The sequence below is a fragment of the Nasonia vitripennis genome (genome assembly GCF_009193385.2).
Source record: "Nasonia vitripennis strain AsymCx chromosome 2 unlocalized genomic scaffold, Nvit_psr_1.1 chr2_random0005, whole genome shotgun sequence".
Classification (NCBI taxonomy): Eukaryota; Metazoa; Arthropoda; class Insecta; order Hymenoptera; family Pteromalidae; genus Nasonia; species Nasonia vitripennis.
Genome location: NW_022279612.1, coordinates 171,996 through 192,534, shown reverse-complemented (window position 1 = coordinate 192,534; position 20,539 = coordinate 171,996). Strand labels below are relative to the sequence as shown.

Sequence of the window (20,539 nt, the reverse complement as noted above, 5' to 3'; positions counted from 1 at the left end):
TCATTTATATACTAGATAAATAATAATTTTAATAAATTAAAAATAATATACTTTACTAGTCAAATGGGTGATAGAAAAATTCATCTGCTACAAACATCATAAACATTGAGGAACCTGCAACATTAAAATAAATTTCACAAAGTAAATGCTTAATAGAAAAAGTTTTAAACAATAATTTTTGTTTTCATTTATAATAAATCACTTATCTAATAATTCTATTGGGGTACTTTATTGAAGGCAGGATACGCATACATGGAACACTTGTGCAATTCAACAAATAATATACATACACGCATATATATCACTAATAATTAGAGAAAAATAATAACTATCAAAAAATATTATTATGCACCAACAATATATGCAATATAATTACAATCTAAAACGAGTACTAACTAAATATGGAGTGTAAACTTCAATATTAAAATTGGACAAACGATTCGACTCATAAACTACATAAATATAACTATAGAATAACACTATTAGTAATCAAAGGCAACTTCACTCTTTACACAATTTGCTAGCATGACTCAATGGCTTTTACAGAAAATCTTAAAATTATTAATTCGCTAAAATACATTAGCTTATACTTTTAACGCACAGAATGATATAATTTGATCCATAAATTTCATTTAACCTTATAGTAACAGAATTAAGAGCTATTTAGATAAGAACATATCTGTTTAAGAGAGAGCGCACAGTGGCGCTGTCGTCGTTCAACAAGTCCAAATCTATAGGCCGCAACAACTCGACATAAACCGTCATAAGTGTCGTACAACATGTCGTAGATGGCGGGACTGTCGTACGTTGCAGTGTCGTACCGCCATTCCGGCTCCGGCATAGCCGTAGTTGCTAAACAGATGGAAGTGCTGCTACTGTCGTGACTGAAGATTAGGCCCGTTACACGCAAAAAGGAACAGAAACAATAAATACCGACCCACCATGTTAAATAAGTATTATCCCGTAGTGCAGCATTTATCAGGAATAGTTTAGTCTGTTTCCTTAGCTGGAATAATGCTATTGCGAAAAAGGTTCCGTCGATTATTATTTTCTAATCGTATTATTAACTTATAAATTTGATATGTTATTATCATTACAAACCCTAAAATCTTTTATAAACAAATCAGTGGTCATTAAAATTCAACATTATTTTTTTCTGCAGCAGATCAATAAAAGTATTCGAATGAAACTGTAGTTTTATTTAGATTATGTAATTGACGAATCTGAAAAATTGATCTGTTTCATAAGAATACCAATTTCTTCTATAAAGCATGGTAAGTATATTGAAAATACCATCCGATAACACAACCGGTAATGAGAACAGGATGTTTCCTTTCATCGTCAAGTCTTACCATATTACAGTTTGATGAATTTATCAACAATATTTGAATATTTGCATACTTTATGTGTGTATGTGTGTCTATGTCTGTATTCATCAGCGAACCTTTAAATATCGGCGAGTGCCTCATGTGAAAAGCAAAGCGTTTCGCTTTTAGCGATGTTTATTTCTCTGTTTGCTTTCGTTTCTTGTAATTTGGCCATTTCTTTTAAAGCTATTCCCTTAGGTTTGTGTGCTAATGAATACTGCTTTACGTATACTGGCTTGTCAGAAGTTAAGTTGATTTCATGTTGTTTTACGTTACATGTACCTAATTTATCGCCCTCTATCCAAAAAAACATCCAGATATTAATTTATCATTCGCTTGATTCTTTCGTCGTTTCTTTTACCTTCGTTTTTTAATTGCAATTTCTTTCACAATATTTCCTTCCGACTTGGTTTTTTGGTTTTATTTTTTTGGTTTTCATTTAATATTTCAGTTTCTTTATTTAGAATGAATTTCTCATTAATATTAAGTTCTTCTACTACTTGAGCCCCTTCTGGTATGTAATCGATGTCTATTGAAACGTATTGATATCTTTTTCATCAAAAATTATTTTTTCATCTCCTTTAGATAGTTTTACATTTTTATTAGTCATTTTAGAGTCATGTATCCGTACGGGTAACTCTTATCGTTGGCAACAAAGCGACGTTTAGAGTAGACAGGTTCACAGACTTTACATTTCGAGCGTGTGACCACATTATGCAACGCTGTTTGTCTAATCGCATCAAATGAGATAAATGTCGCACGGTGTGAAAAAAGCATTTTTTTTGTATTAAAACCTAATATCTCACGATTGAGTTAATGGAATTGGATAAAATTTGGTTAGAGTATAGTTTGAACTATGTGGAATACATAGTTCAAACTATTCTCTATCCAAATTTTATATTTTTCAATATTTATAATATTTTTTGGTAAAAAAACTATTCGACTAGCAAATTTTTGTCTACTACTAAACCTTTTACGAAACACCACCGTTGAAAATATTATCATACTTAAAAATAAGATTGTCTATAATGTTCCAATATAGTATTTTACTCGAAATATATTAGTATCAATATTTTCTTGTTGTTTATCAATAAAGTCTGAGCATGCGAGAAAATATGAATAAATAGCATAAAAAATTTCGAAGCGGTAAGATCGTTAAATCATAGTATTTTAATCAATAAAATGTTCTATAATTTTCTTTTATTTTTTTTACTCAAATTATTGCAGTATCAGAAGCAGACTAAACGTTCGGAAGGATGCGCAGGTTGAGCTTATATACAGTCTTTCCTGTTATTTATCAATTACGTCTGCGCATGCGCGAAAGTATGTACAAATAGCCTGAAAAATTGGTTCCAAAGCTCATTCTGCTCTAACCCCTAGAAGCGATAACATCGATGAATTCTACTATCTTAATTAATAAAATTGTCTGAAATATACATTTATCGTTATTTACTCAAATTATTGCAGTATCAGAAGCAGACTAAACGTTCGGAAGACTGCGCAGGTCTAGTTTATATAAATAGTTTCCTGTTGTCTATCAATGACGTCTGCGCATGCGCGAAAATATGTACAAATAGCGTGAAAAATTGGTTCCTGAGATCAATCTGCTCTGGCCTCTAGAAGCGGTCACATCGGTTAATCCTACTATTTTAATTAATAAAATTGTCTGGAATATATTTTCATAGTTATTCACTCGAATTATTGCAGTATCGGACGCTAACTAAACATTTGGAAGACTGCGCAGGTTAAACTTACATACATACTTAAAATATGTATGCGTCAACAATATTTTTAGAGAAAATGGTTTTTCTCTATCTGATGTTGTCTCTCGGTGGTGATCAAGAATATTGATTTGTCTGCATCGGTCTTCCCGAGGCAGGTTGTGTGGTGAGAAAGGAGAGAAAAAAAAACTTTAAAACATTTTCTCTTTTCTTCTCGACGTTTCGACGGACAATGCCGCCCTCATCAGAAGACTGATGTGAAAAATGTTATATTTATTAAAAACTTGTTGGTGTATAATAATGTATGTACAGTGTGAAATAAAACTTACAATTATGGAGAAATTCGGATCACATCAACAATTTGAACCACACTTTCAATTTCAAAAATCAATACGATTAATAAAAAGGAAGACAAAATTCAAATTCAGTATACACACACCTTATAAACCAGCTGAAAAGAAAACAAACATAAGCTATGCTCTGACGTCAATAGCAAAAGAAATTGTCAACATGGCCGCTCGACTCTCTTCTCACCGCGCTATATAAATACGACGAAAATCTTGACTCGCGCGTATTAGAATCGAACAGCTGAGAGAGACACACTGTTCACCTATGTTCCCCCCGCTGCGCGGCGGGGAAGCGCCTTTTCGACGAAATTTCGTACCGAATTTCTCCATAATTAATCTCCATAAAAGTTTTATTTCACACTGTACATACATTATTATACACCAACAAGTTTTTAGTAAATATAAAATTTTTCACATAAGTCTCCTGATGAGGGCGGCATTGTCCGTCGAAAAGTTGAGAAGAAAAGAGAAAATGTTTTAAAGTTTTTTTTTCTCTTCTTTCTCACCACACAACCTGCCTCGGGAAGACCGTTACAGACAAATTAATATTCATGTATGGGTAGATCGGTAAATCATTTTTATAGATATTTTAAACGTTAAAATTAAGTATCAGAAACAGAAACTTTTATATTTCTTATTTGAAGTGTGTTTAATAATTTAAATTACTACAATCTTGTGCATATATTGACTTTATGGGTTTCAATGGAGGGGCGCTGTGCGTTTTGGCGATTGGTAAGACCGGTCTGAAATCGTTACTCTTAAGTCGATGCTATTGTACAAGGTTGTTTATTAATTAATGATTTAAATGAGATTTTATACAATAGAGAGGTCACTCTAATTCATAAAATAATTATGAACTCGGAAAACCGGAGAACCGGAAAAACGGAGAACGCCAAAATGGATTTCTCTTTAAGATAATAGGAGATTTTCATCGAATGACCCTGGTTTTAGATGATTCGAAAGACACATTTGACTGAAAAAGATTCTATTACAGTGTGGACACGCCACATGCCTGTTGGCTTGGTCACGTTCACAAGGCGGTTTCTACACACAACTACGACACTTGTTCGGACACCTATAATTCTTTTTATTTGTTACTTTTTTATTGCAAGGTATGCAATATCCCTTACTGCTGGCCGCAGCTATTAAGTTCAAAATAGGCTGATAATGTCGGCTACTCTAGTAATACATATTACGAAGAGTATACCTAACAGTATTACTGACATTATAAACATATTCCGATCCATCGTGTATAGGCTTTTTACCTCGAGCCAAACCTTAAAATTAATAGACTGGTATTGCAACGTCTAAACACGCGTAGTATTCTTGAAAAAGTTTTATCTCGGGTATCCCACAGCTGATCTCGGGTATAACAACTTTGGCACTGTTAACGAGTTTTATAGCCTTCTATGTTTGCCATTTACTATTACATTGTCTGATTCTGTCACCCCCAGGAATCTAGCTCAACCTGGTTCTGTAACTCTTAAAGGCACCGTCGTTTATCTTTACGGATTTTTTTCTTAAGTATCCGTTTAGCAACATTCATTTCTTTGTTTAGGGCGTCTAATATTTTTCTACCTCGACCAGTCAAGTAGTTTTTTTTCTGAGCCCACTTTTTTCGTCTTCTTGTTTGATGACACTCGCTTGTTTGATACTTTTATCTTCAGTTACTGTGCAGTTCTTGCCGATATGGCCAAATCCTAGACATTTATAACACCTAAGCGGCTCGTTTTTGTGGTTATCCACCCGGATCCTACAGTTGACCCATCCTATTCTGATCTTCTGTAGCTTCGTGATCTTAGCCGCTATCTGAGCTGATACTCGTATCACTGCAATCTGCGTGTCACCGTACGTCTTTCGCAGAGATCTTATTGTAGACTCTTCTATGATGTTCTCTTCGCCAATTTCCTTCTGTATTGCTTCAAGTACCTCCTCTTTTGAGGTAAGCATGTACAGATCTCTTACTTCAATGGTTTCTTCTTACTGGAGTGCTTTTATTGTGGCGTTTTTGGCTTACTTACTGGCTTACTTCAATGGTTTCTTCTTACTGGAGTGCTTTTATTTATTTCTACTAGTACTGCTTTAACTGCTTTTTGGAAGTACGGGGTTTTGACTTCACTTGTGCGTGTTTCTAAGCTCTATTAGAAGATCTTTTGCAACTGTTCTGCGTATTTTATTTACGCTATTCTTCAGCGTGTTAAGTGACGGAGTCGCTTTTATTATTGACTAAATGTCTGCATAGCTTTTTCCTTCTGCAGCCTTAATGATTAAAGCATCTGGTCTGGGAGATCTTGCTTGCTTCTGTCCATCCTTGCTAGTTCTATTCTGGTTTGTAATGCCAGGAACACTTTTATCCTCTTTGCTTGCCTTTTTCTCCTTTTTCTTTGACTTTCTTGTGACAACTTCCTAGCACGCTGCCTTTTTAGGTTGATTATTCTCTCCTTCATTTCCTCCATTTTTACCCTGTGAAGTAGTTGGGGCTTTCTTTGTTGTACCCGCTTTTCGAGATCTAAGACTTCGGATTGTCTGGGTTTTCCTTCCGAGTTCCTGGGCGTTAGCATTGCTGTAAGTTATCATCTGCCATGTAGAGATTCTTATAGCTTGCTCTTATGATCCGGGCAAGACCTTTAATTTGTTTGTGCCATACATAGTTTATCAATTCATTGATTCTGCTGCTAAGGCGATCCAAGTGCTCATTCCTTTGCGTTATGGAAATAGCTATGCGGCATATGGGAGCAAAAAAAAAAATAAGTAAGGGCGTAGCCCCACTAGTGTGTGTGTGTGTGTATATATATATATATATATATATATATATATATATATATATATATATATATATATATAGCTGTAGCATAACACACAGCTGTCCTGATTATGCACAATTACACATTATGCAACAAGCGAAGCGAGGGCAGTAATCACCCGAGGGAATAATCGACTTTAGTCCCGTATTGCATATAGAACTTTATTCATGACTAAACTGTGTAGCCACTTTATTCTCTTGAAAAGTGGGACTTAAGTCAATGCAAATAAAATTTTTAAAAATTTTCAAAAGCAATTATCTGCGCAAAAAAAATAAAACTGGAGAGGATATAGTAAAATTTGATTATAATATTATTGTAAGATCACGTGTGTAAAACTATCGTCGTATAAACAACCTCAGTACCATCATTGTACTTGTACATACAGATCTGTTTTGAACGATAAACCCACTGCCTCTGTAAGTTATGGGGGGGGGGGGCATATACATTTTGGAAAATAACATAAACATGAACGATTTTTACATTATTTTGTGGGGGGGGGGGCTAAGTGGGGGGCTGTGGGGTGGGGGGTGGGTGGAGTATAGCCAAAATAACTATATAATATAGGAAGATATACATATATATATATATATATATATATATATACGTATATGTATCTATGCTGTATACACTACACGGCTAACGTCTCACATAAAAAAACAAAAATTCAATCACACGTAATGTGATACAAAATTATAAATCACTACGATTATTATTGTAATAAATAATTTGTCTGTTTATTGCAATTGTAACTATACTTAATAATTTTCTCAATGAATTGCGAGAGTACGACTTTACACTTAATCGAATTCAAACTTGTATCAAGCCGCAAATACAATTTTAAAAGAAAAACAAATGTATAATGTTCAAAAATATTTCACAGTTATGTGTATACTCGTCTCACTCGCACTCGAAGTCGAAAATTGCTTGGACACTGTATAGTCAAGCTTACGCTTCCATTTTCGTGGGGGTTGAGTATCGTCCATCTCATGCTCACTTCTTCAGAGGCTCCAGCTTTATAGACCAGCTAACAACTCATATGAACAACTATTCTACGAAGGTTATAATGAATGACTTTAACTCAGACCAACTCTCCTCATCTGAAGATCCCAATTTCATCAGGGCCTTCATTGATGAAAACTTCCTTTCGTCGGTTCCCTATGGTGCCACTCACCACAAACAGGGTTCTGATACCTGGCTTGACTTGTGTCTAATTTACGAGCAGGATCGCCTGCTATCATACTGCAAAACTGACACACCTCTCATCAACGGACATGAACTTATCACGGCCACTCTCGACGTACAGATTCCACACTACGTACCTACCACATATCTTTACAGAAACTATAAAGGTATCAGCGTCGAGAAGCTAAGGGACTTTCTTAGCGCATATGGCTGGTCATCCCTCGCTTCCTCATCACTCGATGAATGCATAACTACGCTTAACGCTAACCTTACGAATGCCATTAATCATCTCGCACTACTGCATCTCCCGTGGTTCACCACGGCTGTTTGTGACCTTGTATCCGAGAGGGATAGACTTTACAAGGCGTTTCAGGGACTCTAGGCTCGATTCATTTCGACTTTTCGTGTTTCAAAATCAAATAGCTCCGTATCCAGTCAGTCGATCAATCTGAAATTTTTGAAAGATGATGTCTAAACTATCAGAAATCACAGAAAAATAAGCAGAAAGGTTGATGTTGACTGTATGGCCCAGGAAAATTCGTTAAAGTTGACGGTTTTCGCAAAAAAACTTACAAAAGTCACTGTAGAACAATGGATTTTTTTTTATTTAATACCTGTAAACACTATTTTTATGTATTTTTTTACGCTAAATTCAAATCTGCTCCTTGAAATTTTGTAGGATTTCGTTTTCATCCAGAAAATGGGAAAAAATTTGTAGAATCGTCAAAGGTCTCTTATGACTTCGTAAGATTTGTTCTCATTCTATACAGCTATAAAACTATGAAAATATTTATTTAATTATATAAACTATATAGTAAATACATCATATGACCCGCATTTACGCACAAACGCGAGTGTTTTAGCGAGAAAAAGGAAACAAGTTTTTGCAGGGTTTTGGGATTGTATACATCGCCATTCTCATGTTTGTGTATGCATATACAGGGTGAGTCATTTTAATCTTTAATCTCAATTATCTCGTTGGCAAAGCATGCCAGCGAAAAAAGTTTCGGGTAAAAGTTTTAGGATTTTTCCCTGGCTATCTGATGATGACCTTGACAATGTCATTGAGCGCGACCTTCAAGGTCATTTGAAGGTCAAGTCGATTTTTTCAAATAGAAACCCCTACTTTTGGCACCAGAAATCGAAAGAGCGGGAAATTTTACGTTTGAATATGACCTTGCCTTGACCTTGAATTCAATGGTCAAGGTCATTGGTCATGCCGATAACAGTACAACTGGTTAGCTGAACTCTAATGCATTCAAGGAGAAAATGTTACCCACAAAAGTTTTCAGTTTTCTCCCCGGCTGACGAATGGTCATCTTGACCCTGTCGTTAAACAGGATCTTCAAGGGCATTTCAAGGTCAAGTTGATTTTTCGAAATGGAAACCCCTACTTTTAGCCCCATAAATGAAATGAGAGTGACATGCGTTCAAAAATGAAAAAATTTTCAATATTTCCAGAAATTTTCAGTCATTCCATTATTTTGTATTAGTGTCAATTTTCAAAATTCTTGATGTAGTTGTCATTCCATTATTTTGTATTAGTGTCAATTTTTGAGAGTGAACTACTCTTAACAGTTATGTAGATAGCAAATTAGTGCAGAAAAGCTTAATCGTGTTTTTTACTTCTTGTAAATCGATAATTATTATTGAAAAAAATCTGTTTCCCTGTTTACTGGTCTGTAACAAATTATTTTGATTTTGATCATGGCTGATTATGCTCCCAACGAAATCGTTGATATGATCATGATTTTGGGAGAAAGTCGAAATAATTATGCAGCAGCTGCCAGACTTTATGCTGAACGCTATCCCAATAGGAGACACCCAAGTAATGTTACTATTCAAACCTTAACTCAGAGAGCTCGAAATGGAGCTTTTGTTCGTCAACGCCGTCATCATGAATACGACGAAAACGATCCTCGTGTTATTACCATTCTAGCGATTATTCATCTTGATCCTCACATTAGTACTCGACAAATAGAAAGAGAAATAGGTATACCTCAATCAACAGCATCCCGAATATTGAGAGCGAGAAGATATCATCCTTATCACATAACATTAACACAACAGTTAACTCCAAATGATATGAGTACGTTTTTGTCGATGGGCAATACGAATGATTCAACAAGTTCAAGACTTTTTCAGGCACGTTCTTTTTTCAGATGAATCAACATTCAGAAACACTGGAGAATTGAATAGACATAATTGCCATTATTGGTCAGATGAAAATCCTCATTGGTTCAGGCCCATAGACAATCAACACCGCTGGAGTGTTATGGTCTGGTGTGGAATCATCAATGGCTATTTGATTGGTCCTTATTTCTTTGAAGAGAACGTGAATGGGGTAAACTTTTTGAGATTACTTCGAGACATTTTACCTGAATTACTAGAAAATGTAGACCTAGCCACAAGGCTAAGAATGTGGATCCAATTAGATGGAGCACCACCACATTATGCACGCATTGTTCGTGATTATTTAAACACCCGCTACAATGGCAGGTGGATTGGGCGAGGTGGCCCAGTTGCCTGGCCCCCTCGTTCACTCATTTAATCCCTCCCGATTTTTACTTATGGGGATATCTTAAGAATGTTGTTTATGCTCAACGGCCAACAACGCGAGATAATATGATCGAACGCATTCGTACAGCTTGTGCAGCAATCCCTCGAGATGTTCTACTTAGAACCATAAGACAATTCAGAGCTCGACTTGATCTTTGCATCCAACAAAACGGCGGTAATTTTGAACAATTAATCAATGGTTAACTCCAGTTAACATTCCATAAAAATACCAAAAAAATAACAAAAAGGGAAAAAACAAAAAAAAAACAAATAAAAAAAATACAAAAAAAAATAAAACAAAAAATGGGATGCTAAATCCTTTTGACAACCTCCTCGATGGTGCATCCTGGGTTCCGCTGATGTCAAAAGTAATTTCCGCACAAAAGATGATTTGTTTCCAAAATCACATGTTCGAACGTAAAATTTCCCGCTCTTTCCATTTCTGGTGCCAAAAGTAGGGGTTTCTATTTGAAAAAATCGACTTGACCTGCAAATGACCTTGAAGGTCATGCTCAATGACATTGTCAAGGTCATCATCAGATAGCCAGGGAAAAATCCTAAAACTTTTACCCGAAACTTTTTTCGCTGGCATGCTTTGCCAACGAGATAATTGAGATTAAAGATTAAAATGACTCACCCTGTATATGAATGATTGTGTGTGTATGGGGGGGACATTCTCTGTCAAACGGACACCACTATATATATATATATATATATATATATATATATATATATATATATATATATACACATTCATCCAGCGGTAACAGCGAACGCAACGACTCGGCGCTGCCAGTCCATGGTGCTTGGATGAATAAGTGTGTGTATGTATAGGAGTGTGTGCAATGACCTGACGGCCTCTAGCGCCATGACAATTCTAACACTTGTTTTCTTTGTGTATGTTTCTAAGCACCAGATGGGATCTTACCCTAAGGTGAAACTAAAACTTCTCTCTCTCTCTCTCTCTCTCTCTCTCTCTCTCTCTCTCTCACTCTAGCTATAATAACTATTTCTTAAGCTGTAACCGATCAACGAAGCAAAATGGATATCCTTTCTCAATTAATACCTTTTTAAAATAAAAGCTTCATCAAAAATTATAAAAATCAAAAGCTTTCTTGTATTATGATAATTTATACTTCGTAATCTTTACGAAAACATACTACTAATTTGGTTAACAGATGCTTCATACAGTGCAACTGTTAGTATTTAATTCGGTTTTATTTAATTAGATATTATTCAAGTAATTTTTTTTCAGATTCAATGTTTCGTGGAAATGAAAAAAAAAGCTTTTTATTTTCTCAGATAAACAAAACACACAAGGAATTAATGAATTCTGAAAATACAGAAACAGTGCCCCTATCATCAATACCAGTAAGTTGTTACTTTTTAGTGTAATTGTAATGATAAAGTATTAAATTTTTTTTACAATTCTTTTGAGGCTTATTTTAATTATATTTTTCATTTATTCTCAAGCGCATGATTATTAGGTCTCATTTTAGTAATATATGTCTAGATTCTGTAAGCCTGTTTGTTTAAAAATATCTCTGCATTTTCGAAGATGTAAGCTACTTATTAGAGCCCCGCTATATAATTCATTAAATTCCTATGTTATATTCCTCTTCATATTTTATATTTGTTTATGTTAATTGCTAAGTTACAGCTTCTCCTCTTTTCTCCTTTTTCCAAATAAAAATGTACAAATGAAAAAAAACGTTCGTACTGTCAACCCTGGGCACCATACAACTTGGAGGCCGTTGCTGATGCTATATTCGTGTTTAATGGCCCCAAAAACCCCCGAGTATTGAGTTTCGAGTCGCTATGTTACGATTTTTCGTGAAACTCTCGGAGACGATGTTCATGCGGTCTATCCTGGACACCAGGTACCTCGGATGCCGTTGCCGATGCCATATTCGTGTTCAGCGACCCCAAAAACCCCCACTATTAAAACTTGACTGATTTCCATCAATATTTACCGAGTTGTAAATTTTTTATTTAGTGTCTTCTCGGAATTTATGCAATAATGCAATTTCTGAAAAGTAATTAATCATACTAGGTCACAAAATTTTCTGATGCTCTGACGAATCAAATCCAAAAAACCGTATTACGATCCGTCTTACTGCTCAAAAGATCAACAGTCCATTGCTCTATTTCCTCGACTACACGCGCATCTCCAAAATACTCGAACATCAATAACCTCAGTTTAGGAACTCAGGGGTTTCCAACGCTAAGTTCTTTGAATACCAACATACTTGGACGTTCTGAACGTCACATTGAAATTAAAATAAGTCAAATTTTTGGTTTCTACAAATACCCAGATTTCTTTGAATCGAGAATTTGCAACCATAAAGTTGTGGCAGCTTGCAAATTTTCTGCATATGCCTATAAATATACGTTAATGAATATAGTGGAATCAGTTTTATAAATGTCAAGCATCAAGCATTAAAGTTCAGCAGGTGAGATAAGATCAGCTGACCAGTGGTTATTAAAATAATTTTAATGCACACTTGCCGTCCCGTCGTCTTTTAGTCTACGATGTGTACTCACTTAAAACAACTTATTCGTTTCTTAACGATCATTCCCTACACAAATATGCACATTTATTGCCTTCTCAATGAAAACAGAAAAACGCAATTAAACACTTTATCCATACGCAAAAGTTTATGGCAAAAGAAGAAACGTAAAGCCAATATGATTCAAAAATACTTATTATTTTTGCAAATTATTAAATTTGGCTTGAGATTTTTTCTTTGCTATAAACTTTTACGTATATATTTGAAGATTTTCACAATAAAGCAAAGCTCTTTTCAGATTATAATAAAAAAATGTTGTAATTTTAATATGATTTAACAGATTTACAACTTAATAATAACAATTCGAATGTTTCATCGATAAACTATAAGACGATGGGACAACAAATGTGCATTAGAATAATATTTTTGAAAACTGTAACCTGTTTTTAATAACCACTAGTCAGTTGATCTTATCTTACGTGCTGAACTTTAATGCTTCATGCTTGACATATATAAAACTGTTTCACTAGATTCATTAACGGATATTTATAAGCCTATACAGAAAATTTGCAAGCTGCAAACACTTGGCAATTCTTTTAATAATTCCATAAATTTTGAAGGAGAAAGTAAAATAGAATTATTATACAAATGTACAGATTATGAAGATGCCGTAGTAGAAATGCTTATCAATGCTTATCGGTAAACTATTAGCCAAAGTGATGTTTTGAGCAGGTTCGTTCGCCAACCATGATGAACAGTTGGGTTATTTTCTACCAGGGTGGAAACCAAACTTGTAGTTGCCAACATTTTACCTTATAAAAGGTGTTTTCAAACCAATTTTATATCCGTTTAATGCGTTCAATAAAAGTTTAGAACAAATAACCATAACATATGAACGACCCTTCGAGAGCCTTATTATCTTGCGTATCTTGTCTTTAAGGACCTGCTGCTGTTGCTATTGAGCAACCTTGATCATCTAGGGCCTGAGGGTCTTGATGATAATTGCGGGCAGCAGTGGTAGGCTTGAATTTGTGTCCGGATGTCACGGGTTTGTTAAGCTTGAGCGGCGAGGTTGGTCGAACTTCCGGCACTGCCTATGGGGGCCGCGTCGTCTTCTCATTGTCGTCTATCGCCTCCTACTCGTCCTCAAACTTAATGCGACGTTCCGTCGCAAACTCTTTCTCGGGCTCTCGTTATCTAACGCCCCGTTTTCGGCTTGATGGTCTTGAGCGCCAAGTGTCGTTTGCCGGTCGTTGGATCAGCTCTGGTAGTCGTCATTGCGGCGCTCGCCAATTATGTCGAACTCTGCTGCACTAATATGTGAGGGCGGGCCGAGTTCGGGGAGGTGGCCGTAATCGAGGTGGCGTCGCAGCCCGCTAATGTCGAGATTGAAACCGCTGTAACGGAAGGAGAAGGAAGACCATGTTGTTCATTTTCGACTCATTCCAAAGAAACAAGCGTATGAGGTCTTAGAGAGAGCATATAGTTGCCGTTGAGGAGGCTAAAGTGCGAGTCGAACAACCATAGACGTGGAGGTCGGCATTGCAGGGGACGGGGTCATCGTCGAGCTCGAGCGGTGAGAGCTCGTGAAGTTAAAAACGAGCTTATAAATTTTCCATGGATCATGGTGTCGATATCACTCGACTCTTTTGTAGCACACCTGCACACTTAAAGCAATTGGCTGGTACCCACTTTCAAGTCTACCGTTATGAACCAAAGATCACAAGATGTTCACTGATGTTGAGCACGCTGCTGTTTACTCTCTGGATTCACGCGTTGTGTTTGTGATGATCCACGCAAGTGCTTGCGTCTAGTCTTCACAGGTGTTCGGTACCTAAGTATTAGACCCATTAATTTTGTCGAGCGGTACACTAGCCGTAGCGCAAAGGTTAGCAGCTCTAATAGTAAAAGAGTGAGAAAAGTGTCCGCTAAGCGTCGCTGCCTTTTACGAAATAAATGGCTGTTGCAGAGAGCCGAACGCACTGAGTAAGTATCTATCTACACAAATGTTATGAGGAAATAGGACTAGATTTTTCAAACTAGAAGTTGTCTAGTTGTCTTTATCTAGTTTTTTAACATAATAAAATTATTTCGGTGCTTTATATTTTTGACGAACAATTTTTAAATTCATAATAATTACAAAATTACAAAATTTATCTGTTTTTTTCTTTCTTTTGACAGTTCTTTTGTCTGTCCTTCCACACCTAGTTTTTTAATCTCTTCTCTTTTACAAAAATTAAAGTCACATAACATTTCAAGTTATTAACTTTATAAAAGTTTCATATGGCTTACTATAAAACTAGGAGGGCACCCCTCCCCCTGCTCGCTTCGCTCGTCAACTCCCACTTGTAAAATTTTGTATTTAAAAGGTAGATAGTAGAAATATGAAAACTTTAAGAGTATTTTGAAACATGTTATTTTTTATTGTCTGGATGTTAATATACAATATATGATATTGGCTATAGAAACAAAATATTTTACAAAATTTTGGTTATTGTTTATAATTACAGCTGGTAATCGTTTATAAATTTCCATTCGAAATTTTAAAATATTTAAAACGTTTTCAATAATGTAATTTAGAATTTGTTCTAATTCAGTAAACATTTTAATTTTATCATTATTAATTTTATTATTTAACTCTATTTTGTCATATAATGAAACGGTCCGATCTATGTTAGCCTAGAACCGCATGTAAGTTCTATGCCCGAGAAGATAAAAGCACACCCGATGAATGTAATTAATGACCAAGGACCACGGGTGATGATCAATGGTCTCCCCAATTAGAAGATGCTTCAGAAGGAACCACTATCTCACATCCACATCTAGTTAGTACCGACTCAGTCAAGGCAGGGATTCGCAGTCCTGTTAATGAAAGAGAAAGACGAGGGGATGGGAGGGGGATAAAATAAGGTTGAATAGATTTGAATTAGAGAAGATAATCATTCATATATTTAAGTATTTCAGAGAATTTAATCTTTAAAGGTTTATTCTTTAATAAATTCCACTGTCCTAATTTACATACAGATGAATAATGTTGTAAATTAAGATCATAAAATATAATTCCTATCGAATATTTTTAGCTTTCGTGACAGTTACACTTTGTAACTAGGTTCGGTTTAGGGGAAAAATCGGCAATACTTGACCGGATTACAATTCCTCGATGCGACGAAGAACTTTCTCGACGTCCGTAATTTACCCGCATTGCAACGCAGCTCACTGCTAGAGATGCTGCGCGAACGTCGTGTTCGCACGTGTGCTATTCCTCCGCACTCTTCTGTGCGGAGCCGGCTTTTCAGTTTTGCGTTGCAACCGCTTGTTGCAACGTCCATGGAGGCAGCGGTATTCGCGGTGAGGACATAGGGAACGGAAGAGAACAAGCCGGGAAAATAAATCTAATTACGATTAAAATAAAATAACAAACTTATGTATTGTGCGGCCAATATTGTTTCTTTATACAAATGTGCGCCGAGTCACATCAATGTCGAGTCGGTGTGGAGAGTATCTCGCGAAGCTTACGCGCGCGAACGAGAAGGCCGCTTCTCGGTGCCGCCGCACTAAGTCGCAAAGCTGTAGCCTCTGCTACTGCCGACGCGATACAGAAAAAGGACTTAGCTCTACTTACTCGCAGTCGCCGTTCTCGGTAGGCGCACACCACACACTAATACACACTCTGCGCTGGTGGTGTTGCTGGCTCACACGCTAGAGCTGACGTCCTCTTGTTCGGCCGCTGATCGACAGGCCGGGTCGTCCTTGCTTCTCGTAGCAGGAGTTGGCTTGGACGTCTTCTTCTCGCAATCACACACACACACACACACACTCTCACTTTCTCGCACGCTATCGGTCGTCGCTCGATTTAGTCAGTCTCACACACGAGAGCTAACGCGTTCGCACCTATGGCCGGAAGCTACGCAACGTCGCGTTTCAACGATGCGCGAATCTACCCGATTTCGTACCTCGTTACAACTTTCTAATAAAATTTTCTACAAAATAAATTGATTAGATACAAATTAAATAAAAAAATCAAATTACATAAAATTTAGTTTACCTTATTATTGTTTAATTCTGGAACAAACTTTGAAATTACTCTGTTACAGATATTACACTGAATTCGCACAGCATCATTATTATTTTAAATGAATTTGGAAATTTTTAATTCTTCATTCTTTATACGATTAGTAAAAGTTTGTTAACCAATGATTTCGTCTATATATCTAACAACTGAACTAAAAATAATAATTGAATGTATTAAAAACAAAATTATCATTGTAAACAATAAAATTTTATTAAATAATTACGCTGATTTATCTCCTATTTGTATTTCTGTTTTCAAATATTTTGAAGATGATAATGAAATTGTTTTCTTTTTTTTTCTTCTACATGATTTTCTACGTTTTCTGTAGTTTCCCTTTTTCCAGCTATATTGATATTATTCCTAAATCAAAATTTAATTAAATGATAAAACTCAAGAATAACAATTTATAACATTATAATATTGTCGGATTAAAGGATATTTTCTACGCGTGATATAATAAGGGAATAGGGTAATACACCAAATGAGTACACTTGAATAAAAGAAACGAACTAAACGTGGCTTTATTAAGTAAACGTGACAGAGCATGGTAAGAAAAGGTATGCGAGATGTTGCTTGCTTGGAGAGCTGGCGAACAGTGAGGCAGCAGCTTGCGCGCGCCGCCGAGCTGAGCGGTAGATCACATGACTGTGTCGACTCGACGTCATGGGCGCTGTGAGCAGTCGGTATGGGACGTATGTCGGGGGTTAGCTTCTATATTCCAACACTCCTTCCCGATTACACTCGACATCGTCAAGTTTTCTTCGTGATCCGCTACTTATCTGTCTTCTTTTGCGCCTCTGCTCGTGGTCATCTTAGTGAAGTTACTCTGTAACATGAAAACTATATTAATTACCTAGTAACAATTTCGCCAATCTATTATGGCTATCAAAGGGCAAAGGCTTAGTGAAAATATCTGCTCTATGCTCCTTTGATTTTATCCATTCTATTTTCATATATTCTGGTTGGGCGCATTGTTTGACATAGTCCCTTAGTTTATTACTTCCATCCATCTTTGTGCAAGCTACTGCTGCTTTGTTGTCGCACCACAAGATAAGTGGAAAGTGCATCATATCCGGAATTACTTTCAGTGACAAGCACATGCTGATTGATTCCCTACAGGCATCACTCATGGCTACGTATTCGGCTTGGAACGTAGACAGAGCTACGTAGACTTCTTTGAGCGTTCTCCACGCTATGGTTTCTCCGTATAGCGTGACTACGTGGCCACTGGTCGTGAGTGAGTTCTTGCCATCCGCAAAGCTTGCGTCTGAGAAAACCTCCGTTTCCTCATGCAAGCCTTTGTACGTTAGTTGCCAACTTGCAGAATAGGCAATATACTTGAATATCCTGGTAACCATTTTCCATTCATTCTCGGTTGGATTCTGCTGATGTCTGCTTAGGACATTGACTGCATAGGCTAAGTCCGGCCTTGTACCTGATACCAGATACATAAGAGAGCCAACCACTTCTCTGTATTCACGCTGGTTTACAACTTTCTCGTTCGTCTGTTCGTTCTTTCGTTGCTTCCTTTGCTTATTAAGCACTTGGTTGGTTACCATGGGAGTTGATTGGCTTTTGGCTTGTGCGTATCCAAATTTCGTTTGCATCTTGTTTATAAACTTAATTTGGTCCAGTTTTGTAGTTCTTTCTTTCCTATTCCTGGTTATGGTGATTCCTAGGAACTCTTTAGGCTCACCAAGGAACTTCATATCGAACTTCTTACACAGTCCTTCCTGCACTTCTCTCATCTTGTGCTCAGTGCTTCCTGCCTCTGGAATAGCCTATCATCTCACCTTCGCAACACACTATCCATATTACACTTCCAGAATCAAACAGCTAAATCATACTTCTTTAAATTGGAAAACACGCAAACATGACACAAATATACACACCCATCCATCTCATTTCACCTCATTCCATTTACTCTTCATACTATCACTTCTTACACAACAATTTTTGATCTTATCTGTATTTTTACTATATTTAAATATGTACAACATAATGTACAACAATAAAAACATATAAATCTAAATCTAAATCTAAATCTTGGGCTCGTTATTGCCTCTCAGCAATATGTCATCAACAAACAACAGCATTATTATTCGGCTGTTATTTTAAGCATACACGAACAAACATGGATCTCTATTCTTCGCCATGAAGCCTAATTGCTTAGCAAACTCTGAAAAGTGTGCGTTTTAATTCTTTGGACTTGTTTTCAATCCATACAAGGACTTGGGGAGCTTCCAAACTTTTGTCTGACTCTGGTGATGATACTGCCTCTCTATAGGATTTTGGATCTTCGTCGATTGAAGTTAACAGTGCATACAGACTATATGCACTCAGACCTTCGATTTCGTCCTGTGCAGTTTCTCTGCTTTGAGTCTGCTTTTGAGTAACTGGTCTGTGTATCACCTTTGAAGGTGGCTTTGCTGCTGACTTTTGATTCTCTGCGTGGTCTGCCTTTCTTCTTGGGTATTGGCTCCACTTCTTCCAGTTAATTTGAATTCCAGTCGATTAACCAAGTCTCTTTGTTCAGAGTGTTGTTAGTTATTGTCAAATTTTGTATGTCTTCGGGCTTGTAGACATCTCAGAAGACCCTGCTTTCGATAAGTTGTACATTTCGACTTTCGTACACTTTACCGTCTTCTTGGTTCAGCAGTAAATAGCCTGTGTCAGTATATCCTATTAACACGGTTTTATACGAAAGTTTGTTAAACTTTGTTTCCTATTGTCCTTGGACCTTGGCAAATGTCACACGCCCAAATCTCCTGATCTGGTTTATGTATATTTTTGTTTCTAGATTGTTCATTAATAATGGTGACCGAAATCCAATTGATTTATGAGGTGTCAGATTGTACGGGTACACTGCGACTTTTACCGCTAGATCCCAGGCATTCGTTGGCAATCTTGAATCGTACATTAGAGCTCTCGTAATTTTCTGAATTGTCTAACTGTAGCGTTCAGCGATGCCGTTCAGCTGTGGGGTATATGGGCAAATTGTTCTCAATCCCGACCTTATTTGTCCCACACTTCCTTGGTCATCCTGCTGGTGAATTCAGTGCCTTGATCACAATCCAAGTAACAGAATTTTTTGTCCTTTTTGCATATGTTTTGACATTTCGCTACGAAATCGTCAATAAATTCAGCAGCATCTGACTTGTGCTTAACTGGGTAGGTCATTGCAAAACGTGAATAATTATCCATCGACACCACTATAAACCTGCAATTGTATTCAGGGACGTGTGTCCTAGCCTAATGTGCCATAAATTCATAGTGTTTATCACGCTTGTTGACTTATCTGTATTATTATCGCTTTAACTTGTCGGATCTGTACTTGTCTTTTCATCGTCAAATGTTACCTTTTTCATAATAGTCTTTTGTCGTTTTTATGAGATACCAGTTTGTGTGTATCATTTGGCTTTCATCTGATTTTAATTTTAGATCAATCATACAAAACGGATTTTCAAACTTTCCTTCCGAGATCTTTTCTTTCGTATTTGGTTCATAGACATTTATTGTTTTATTGTCCAAATACACACATAGGCCCTGATCTGTAAAACGTTTGAGTGACAGAAGATTTTTACTTAAATTCTCTGCGTATATTATTTTATCTAGATTTATTACTTTGACATTTGACAATTCAAACTTGACTCGACCTTGATTAGTTGATTTTAAACTTTTCATATTAATTGGCACATCCCATTACGCGGTTTGTCTTTTCATTCAATTGCGTTAGAATGAGCTTAGAGCTGGTCATATGCTCAGTCGAGCATGAATCGATAACGAACTTTTCTATCGCATTATTGCTCTCACTCAAACTCACTTGCATGCTTGTAGGATCCGATTTTGCAGTAACTTTTTTTGGCGTTGGCGATCGGAAAGCTGATCATCCACTTGATGACTTGTAGGGCGATTACCTGAAACGATGTAGTAACTGGCTCTCGTCCTTCCTCTGTTTTCGTTCCGGTTGTTCTTTT

The 20,539-nt window shown here is 36.5% G+C and overlaps 1 protein-coding gene across 6 annotated transcripts in view; it reads left to right on the top strand.

The window, feature by feature from the left end:
- Nucleotides 1–20,539, top strand: part of LOC107981362 (TRAF3-interacting protein 1) — a 332,027-nt gene that overhangs the window by 164,806 nt on the left and 146,682 nt on the right. For all 6 annotated transcript variants that reach the window (XR_004226868.1, XR_004226869.1, XM_031925124.1 and 3 more), the window contains one exon: nucleotides 11,236–11,351. Coding sequence is in view for 4 of the 6 variants with exons in the window: in XM_031925124.1 (XP_031780984.1) it covers nucleotides 11,236–11,351 (116 nt within the window). In the remaining 2 variants the exon portion in view is untranslated. The remainder of the gene's footprint in view (nucleotides 1–11,235; nucleotides 11,352–20,539) is intronic.